Source organism: Saccostrea echinata, unplaced genomic scaffold (genome assembly GCF_033153115.1).
Source record: "Saccostrea echinata isolate AGI-Se365-2 ecotype Australia unplaced genomic scaffold, CSIRO_AGI_Sech_v1 ptg000012l, whole genome shotgun sequence".
Taxonomy (NCBI): domain Eukaryota; kingdom Metazoa; phylum Mollusca; class Bivalvia; order Ostreida; family Ostreidae; genus Saccostrea; species Saccostrea echinata.
The window spans coordinates 6608363-6618005 of NW_026889761.1; the positions used below are offsets into that span (position 1 = coordinate 6608363).

Here is a 9643-nt window from a genome sequence, read left to right on the forward strand (position 1 = left end):
ACTCAAATTTCATATACAAATTAAAGAGGGATTTTTAGCATGAGTATGGTTTTGGAGTACGGAGTTTGAGTTTGAGCACTGAGTACATACTCAGAAAGTTTTATAACCTCCAGGCCAGATTGATATTATAGAAAGCAGGTTGGAGAAGAAAACTTTTAGATTATTTAAAGACTTAAACATTATTCACGTAAATAGCTAAGCATGTTCATTTAGCATTTTTATGTTATGAAACTGCACACGATTAAACGATATCGTTTACGGCTAAAATTAATGTAAAACATATTATTTAAATGGAATATTATTAAGGGTGTCTATATTGGAATAAACTATAGTTGTCCCAAAATTCCCTAAACAAATGTAGTTTTGTAGGAATTCGTTGTCCTAAATTATTGAAACTTTATACATATGATAAACCAACAATGAATAAGTTTACAGATGAACCTTATTTGAATGAATATTTCATTTCTGGTGTAATCAAAAGATGAAGATAACGAACAGTGATCGATCTAAAAAAATATAAACAATATAAATTGTTCATTTAGTATTTTTATAATATGAAATTGCACACGATCAGGTGTATAGGAGGAGTAAGCACCCGTTGTTGACTGGTCGCCGCTAAGCTCTATGTATTGATCAGGTAGACGGAACATTCCGTAGTCAAATTCAAAATAAAAAAAAAGCTTAACAATGCAGTTGGTATGAAACAAGTCATCCAAAATACGACCCAGTGATAGGTTGCATTTGCTAACAAGGTCATTTATATTATAACGACCATAGAATTTACAGAAAGCTGACTTTAAACGAGGTTGTTGAAATCCCTGTTACTTAGTTGTATATACTTTAATTAATATGAGTTTCATAATGTTTTATATATGTATGTACTAGTTTGAAATGTTGAAAAATGGCGGTGGCGTTGACACAGGCGGCGCACTGGAATGTTATCAAAAGGTCTTATCTTGATTTCACTCTTACAGAAACTTTTAAGCATAAGTCATAAATGTCTGATACACATGGGAATATTTTCCAGTCCTTAGTATCTGAAAATGAGTGAAACGGTTTTTTCTAAGTATGTGAAGAACGAAACTAAAAAAAAAGGGACAGGTCAAAGAATTTGGCAAGAGTGACACTGTGCAACTTGGAGAATGACGAAATCCCCGTAGGAACATAGGTTTCTTACTATTATTTCTGTTTGATATATGTGCATGAACAACTGTACACATACACTTTCATCGTATTTTTTATGTTAAATAGTATCATAATAAATAAAATATTTCAAATTTATATATCTTCAATTTTTTATGACGAATTAAAGATTTTGATCCTAAAATATCTGAATTTTAATTGCAATTTTTGTGTACTGTGCCCCTTTTACACCCTGATTCTACACACAAGTACTCTAAAGTTGATATTAAAAGGATGCTGGAGTTCCTCAATTTATTTCAAATGCAGTTTATCATAAATCAATATCAATCTGCGGTGTTACACATTTGAAATAAACTCAGTGGATATGAAGTTCGAACTTTTTAATGATTGCAATAAAACACAACTAGCTATAGCTCTATTTAATTCATATAATATACATAAAATGATTTTTGTGTAATTAATAACATCTTATATTGAAAGAAGAATTTGAAATAAATATCAAAAGATACCAAAGAATTTGCCTATGAAAAAGACACATGCAGATGCAAAAGCCCAGAGGAAGCTTCCTTCGCTCTGGTTGTTGTTGACAATATGAATTCGTTCTTCCTTTCTAGCATCCGTGTACATCTGATTCATTTCAGTTTCTGTATACACCTTTCCGGTTTCCATCTTTTCTTTAACACGTTCTTCTTGCTTCTGTCTGTGTATGGCCTCGGCTTTCTCGTACATCTCATTCGTGTAACCGATATCGTTATTTTTCATGTTCATGTCTTCAGTTATTCTAATAATTTGTTTGACCTCGTTCTCGCGTTCGGTAATGTTGCCTCCAATCCCTATTGCTGTGTATCTGCCTTCTACTTCGCCTAGAAGGGTTTTCAGAGAAGATGTGTTGTCGTATGATTCAACGTAATTTTCTAGCGATGTTCCTTCATCATCTAAGCTATCTTTTCCGGTAAACACTACCATGAGGTAATTCTTGACATCTTTTCCAAATACCTCTAAGAAGAAATCGACAGTTTTTTCCTCTTCCTCTGTAAATCTTCCAACTTGCACAATTAACAGAATAGCATGTATACCTGGTGAAGTGATTCCAAAACACTTCAAAATTTCAAGTTTTACGTCTTCATTTGTTTTATTGGTATCAAAAAGACCCGGAGTATCAACAACAAGAAGATTTTTATGAAAGCGTTCAGAAGAATTATATTGGACTTGGTTTGTAATTGATGTGGCAGAGGTCTTTGTGTCAAATGCTCTGAATCCGAGAATGGTGTTTCCAGTTGTACTCTTGCCCACTCCGGTTTTTCCAATTAGCAGCATTCGGATTTCATTATCTGGTATACCTGCATATAGTCAACGTTTTGACTAGAATAAAGCAATGTATAGTGTTGATCATATACAAATCGTTGTAAATATTCTGTAGTATAAATAATTGTATGTAAAAAATTGTCTTCGGATTGGTGACCCTGACATCGATTTAAAAAATGTTGTTGATTTTAGTGTTACTAAATCATTGGTATGACATCGACACATGGAGTGAAACACAGGGGAGTGAAATGCCTATTCATAATTCTTGCTTAAGTTAATGAAATATCTAAATTCCAAGTTGATTTAAATGTTTTTATAGCTATGTACAAAATAAGTTTGTTAAACACTGATGTCCCCGTAGGGTACCTCAAAGCCAAGACTGAAGTTTTTCAAATGTAGGTCAAACTCCAAGTTTAAGAGTTAAAAATGTTGGTACCCAAAGGAAGGACTTGTCACAATTAATACACATGTGAAATATGAAAGCCCAACCACCAACAAGTTAGAAAATATGGAGAAGGTTGTTTTTTAAAAATAGGTCATACTCCAAGGTCAAAGTTGTGAGGTCAAAAATATTGGTACCAAAGGAAAGGTCTTGTCACAAGAAACACATTACTGAAATATGAAAGCTCTAGCACAACTGTTTTTTTAAACTAATGTAGGTCAAACTCAAAGGTCAAGTTTAGGAGGTAAAAAAAATATTAGTACTTAAAGGAAGGTCATGTCAAAAGGAATACACCTGCGATATTTGTAAGTCGTAGCTCCAACCATTCAAAAGTGATGGCCAAGGTAAAAGTTTTTGAAAGTAGGTCAAACTCCAAGGGCAAGGTCAAAAGGTCAAAATTGTTGGTACCCAAAGAGAGGTCTGGTCCCAAAATTATGACCAAGGTAAATGTTTAAATAAATTTTGCAAAAAGTAGGTCACACTCCAAGATCAAAGTCAATAGGTCAAGTATTTCGGTACGACCAGTCGGCAGGGGATGCTCAATCCTCCATAGCATCTGATCCAAGCTCTGATGTTTTAGAGGTCTGTGTTTACTATGCTCCTGATTTGTATTGTTTGAGCAGACTTTTGAGCTTGAATACTGTTTGTTATCTCCATGTGTTTCACCCAAAGAAAGGCCTTATCACAAGAAATACACATGTGAAATATGAAAGCCCTGGTACCAATCAATCGAAAGTTCCGGGCAATATTACATTTTTGCGGACAGACAATTAAGCAGATTAACATATAATCAGACAGACAGGCGGACGGACAGACCAAAAACTATATACCCCTATTCTTTGATTACAGGGGCATTAAAATGTCATTTTTCGTGCAGGAATTTGCAAAATGAATGCATTATCAATGAAATATGACGATAAAATTTAGTTACTTTATTTTAATTATTCTTACTAATCAGAATCGGACTGACAGACACCTGCATCATTTGATTATCTGATTACGACCGTATCAGAGATATCAAATCTACAAGTAACCATATGCTAAAGACATAAAAAAACATCCTTATCTGAATCCATCAAAAAACTGAAATACTTTCTTCCATGCACTAGCTTGTAGGACACTTCTCCAAAGTTTTAGTAATCTGGTTCTAAGATATGGATACAGCTAGACAAGGACAATTGATCAGAAAAGCTTATCTGAACCTTCGGTTCAAAGGACCTGCACGTAAAAACCGACCCAGATAAATAATTGCTATTTTCCACAGCAACATATTGCAGTAAATAAAAAACGAAGAAGTATCTTTTCGCGGGTGCTGTCATTTATGTACTTTTGTCGTGATATACGGAGTGTGTATAAGAATAAAAAGGAAAACGTTAAAGTCAACTTTGAAAGTATCTACCGGTACTGTTATTTTATTTAGATTTTTAAAAAATAAATAGATAAATAAATAAAATTTACGTTAAACAACTAAAATATGCAATTATAACGTTTAAAACGTTGTACCAACGTTATGACTTCAATAACGTTATTTTAACGTAACGTAAATGTGTACCAACACCGTGCGCAACGTCATAATATTTTTGCTGCAAAATTAAATTAAAATTGCTTTGATAATATGGTACATGCAAAAATCACAAATATAGATAAAACTTAAAAGAGATCAAAGTGGCACTCAGACATTACAGTACAGAAAGTAGGTTTTCCTTGATTTTTGAAAATCGAACGTTATCTTAGGAAGAAGGAATAAATGTACTTTACCCCTTCCCCTCTTTATCATAGGTCAAAGGTCAATTAAAAAAAAAAAACAAAAAACAAAAAAAAAAACACCACCCCATTAATACATACCTGAAGGTCTTCTCGAACTACAATGCTGATTACCATTCTCTAAAGTATAATATTATTGTATAATTATTTATAGTAGTATTTTGAAAAAAAAAAAGAAAAAAAAAAAAAGAAATAAAGACTGAATATAAAAACTTGCTAATTTATTATCTTAAAAATATATATTTCACTTACCAACGTCAAAATCACAATTTGATGAGAATGCTCCACATATAACCACACTAATGAAGAGCAAAGTGTTTACCATCGTCAGTTTGTTGCAAATCTTTTCTTTGTGCTGAAAATCAATCATTATTTACTGAAATTCTTCATTTTCATTTGATAAAATGACGCAAATTACTCGACAAATTACTAGTATTATACATGTATAGATATAACTGTAATATTAAAGATAGATGTCAAAAATGTCAGTGTTTTACCAAAAGTATACGTTTTATACGTATCGATTTTGACCGTAAAAGTGTATTTTAACGATGCTTAAAAATTTATATTTCCAAGAATCAAAGTTAAAGTCTAATTGAAATACGAAAAATAACTTACATTAATACCGCTATTATATATGAAGTAAAGAACTGAAAAATGTGTGGAATTATATGTATCTGTTGTTCTATTTTTATTCCCGGATTTACCACTTTAAAAATAGCAGTTCGGATTTTCAGAAAACGAATGTCGCGCATAGTATACTCGAGAAACAATATGCAATCTTTTTTTTTTTCGCAGTTACAAATATTTTTAGAAACATAACAATTTAAAAGAAAAAGAATATAATTTATATGGTTAGCTGACATAATTTCTCAGGATTGTTTTATTTGTGTCAAATTTGCATTTATTACAAACATTTTGGATCATTTGTGCTGTATTCACTTGTCTGACAACTGCAAAACATTCTAAAAATTATCAGAATTTTTAGACGGTGGCTATTTATAGCCACAGGCTATTGCTGTTGATCTGGGCGATGAATAAACAACAGTGTAAAATCACGGGGACCCTAGCGGCGATTTTTGCAGAAACAAAATAATGAAAGTGGGGTCGTTTCGATGTTCGAAAATAAAATGTACATGGTTCTCAAGTTATTTCAATGACATTTTGTTGATGGGCGCAAAGTTTAATTCCTGATATTTGCCGTTATTATATTTCTCGCCTCATGAATATTCATTAAATTACGCCGACTTAATGTTAATTCGTACAAAAACTGATTCGTACATAAGAAGTCAATTCGTATGCAAACTACAGAAGTCAATTCGTACATAAAGTTTAATTGCTGAACATGAAACAAATGCAAAAAGTCAGTTCGTACACACGGCCTTTTTTACGTTGTGTAAATGTAAAATTTCAATAAAATTTATTAAAAGTAAAAAAAAAAAAATCTGGGGGAAAATATTTATGGATAATGGTTTCACATTACACCTTACTATCTTAGGAAATAAAATAGTTATTGTTAAACCAACACACTCTCGGCGGTTTCTTCGCTGTTGGATGTGTGACAAACGCTTATTACGAGATGTTTCCCAATTTGGTATTCCCTAATAACGACTCGAGATACTCCATGCTTGGAAAGCGTCGATCCCAAAATTTCTCCATTTCCGAAAATTCAGTTAACATGATTCGAGGACTGCGTGTTCCTTGTTGCAGAACTGCATGAAATTTATTAACGCACACAATTAAACTAAAACTGTCTCCTTTATTCAAACATATTTTTATAAAAGAATTGAACTAAAGGAATCAGTCTACATAAAAAAAATTTAGCATGTTTTATTTCATAAATTTGACAATCAACATTTCGATTGACCAACACCCGAAGTTAAACTATGTCTTAGGTAAATATTTACAGGTAATATACAGGTAACATCCTGTGTATATAGGTAGGTATACACAAGCCAGCTTGGTTTCCTCGAGGCTTCACAGCCGTTTCAATTAAGCTCCACCCCACATCAAACTTACCTGAGGAAAACCGACCGGTTCAAAACCTCGGCCTTTAAATGTTTTATTTGAGACGTTTTGTGGAATTTTTATACAATAATACTTATACAGTTTATTGAAATTTTACGTGTCTTTTGATTGCGTGGACCCTGAGGTCCACGCAGAAAATATATTAGCGGAGTTAAACCGGATGCCATGGGCTTACGTCAGGCTACGCATGCGCGAGGATGCTAGAGAGTTCGCCTCTAAGACAACTTGCCCGTAGAACAATTCGCCCTTTTCGAATTAGAATATGCCAATCATTGGCAAACCTCGCTCTAAAATCTGCAAATCGTATTTATGTATTCTTTGGTGTAACCAAGATCTGAATTTCTCTTTAACACATATATCCTTATACACAAACTAAATTCTATGGTACAAGCATTTTAAATAAGTAGGAAGAACTTATAGAGATAGCTTAACAGCTTGAACATGTTGAATTAAAACACTAGGTTTTAAAAGATAGTCTTTGCCATGTTTACCGGCATTAGTTTTGTGCATCAAGGTTTGCAAAATAATTTGATAGACAGCAATCCAAATATAGCTTGATAATGGCCTGTAGCAATGTTTTTCCATGTGGGGGAGAGGGAGAAACATCCAAAAAAAAAAAATTCTGCGTACTACAGATCTGTGCTACACGTGTACCATCTATCTTTCCAATGATAGGATACTTCCGTATAAATCTAGTACAGATGTCAAGTCCCAGCCGTTAAGCATTACATGTATCGAAATAGCCCGATTTTTTTCAGTTAAATGACAAAACTTATAGGCCAATCGGGAATAAAATTTAACAACTTTGCTATGAAAGTACAATCACTCAAAGTAAGCAGATCATTGTAGAAAATGTTAACGAAGGTAAACCTGTGCCACCTTTCAGAGTAACCAATGAACTCGCCCATGGATGCATTGACGGTCGTTGTAACAAGAATAGATATGGGTTACCCCGTATCCAAAATATTCGACTTTTAATTTACTCCAATTTTCACTAAAAAAAAAACTGTACATGTTATGAAACTGGTGTATAGTTCTTCATGTTTGTAGCAAATACCGTCACCAGTCTAATCGTCACTAGCAAACATACACACACCTGTGCTTGCAAGACCAAATAGCCTAGGTCTACACACGTGCGATAAGATTCTCAGACCTTCTGCCGAGAAGTTACGATTGCAGGTGTTGTATATTAACCATTCCGTTATTTAAATGAGACAGACAAAAACACACACACACACAAAAGTAATCTCTTTTTTGTGTTTTTAAATTGATCGAGTTAATCGATAACTTAGCATTGTTTAAGATAACTCGAGACTCTTTAGTAAAGGGGGGGGGGTCTAAGTCACACCACAGGCACTTACATTCAAGCCCGTAGCAACGCTTTTCAAAGGGTGCAACCTCCAAAAAGAGTTGACAAGCAGAAATAAATAAAAAAAAATTAACAACCTGTGCACCACCCTCTAAAATCCTATTTAGGGGGGGGGGGGGGGACTTCGTCTAATTTTTCGGGTACATTTTGATTTCTTTTAAATGTTTGATTTTCTGTATTTTGAACTTTTCCACAACAAAAAGTGCGGGGGAGCTTCCAATGCAAATTAAAACATATATTCAAATTCTAACAAAAGATTTTTTAAAGAAAAAGTGAGCCCCCTCCCCCACATACTACGGGGCAATTTGAACCTTTTTCTTCAATGATAAAATAACTCTATAGTGTAAGGAGATAAATATTGTCCTTTACAAAAATTTTGATATTTCTTAGGCAAAATTTGTACATGACAATTAATTGTCATGTACAAATTTTGCATAAGAAATATCAAAATTTTTGTAAAGGATAATATTCTCTTACGGATACTCCCTTTCATGACTTTTTATGCATACTTCTTAAAGTTAGTTACTTTAGAAGATGGTCCAAAAATGGCATAGCCGTACGTTCGTTCGCTGGAATCTTCCGATGATATCAAAGTGAAATATTTCAAGTTACATGTGGGTGGTCGAGGCCCGGGACCGGTATTGTGAAGGTACACGGAGGAAGCAATAAGCAAAACTCTATCTAGAGAGCAGAAAGGACAGAGATTGAAGTACTTCATATTTTATTGAAAATACTAGATGAAAAAAAATATGTACTACAGAATAAACATTCTCTCTCTCTTCCAATTTCTGCAAAAATAAAGGAGGTTCCAACACCCGAAACCCCCCCCCCTCCCTGGATATGCCAATGGAGATTACGATACTTGCACGCTTAAGCCTCTTTTAATTCTGTTGTTAATTTTAAAAGCTAAATTACAATTGTGATAGATACCTAGATCAACATTTCATATTCACATCATTTCAAGGTCATGATTTTTCTTATCATTACAGCCTAATTAGACAGACTTAAATAACGATGACAATTAGAAAAAAAAAAGATTGAACTTAATTACACCTTTGTAAACTCACTAAATCTAGAAATTTTCTTTGAATTTCGTTTCGAAACACATGCATATGGTCCATATATTGCAGTCCTTTTTTAAAGGACAGCAACTTGTTATTTGAATTTCTAGTATTTGTTGACGATACCATATAAGAAAACGATCTATTTTCGGAATGGGAAAAAAAATCACGTCCTCTTAAAGTTTACATAAAAGAGGGTTGTTGAAGGCAGATACGATGCCATTTTGCAAAGTTTATTACGGTTCCATCTAAAAACAGAAGTCATTGCCTAATTATCTCGGACACAAAAACTACTGAAAGGATGCTAATTTATCAAAGCTATAATTATAGGACTGTGACGAACAAAAGTTACCCATATATTTCATTTGTATTTGAAAATTCTATCGTGCCTCGAATAAAATTTACCCTTTAAAAAGTGTAAGAAAAAAGCTACACAAATACATGTACATGAAATATTAGGATTTTCTTGCGAATTCAGTTGACTTAATATGGGGCAGTCTTCTCCTACATGTGTTTTCAAAACTTCGTATT

General features: G+C 33.3%; 1 protein-coding gene across 1 annotated transcript; it reads right to left on the reverse strand.

The window, feature by feature from the left end:
- Window positions 1-1641: 1641 nt before the first annotated feature.
- On the reverse strand, window positions 1642-4937 carry LOC133185734 (GTPase IMAP family member 4-like). Its single transcript, XM_061321034.1, has 3 exons — window positions 4907-4937; window positions 4736-4774; window positions 1642-2483 (listed from the first exon to the last, which is right to left on the reverse strand). Exon 3 carries the CDS (start codon window positions 2458-2460, stop codon window positions 1642-1644), a length of 819 nt encoding a protein of 272 aa, XP_061177018.1. The 5' UTR covers window positions 2461-2483; window positions 4736-4774; window positions 4907-4937.
- Window positions 4938-9643: the final 4706 nt, after the last annotated feature.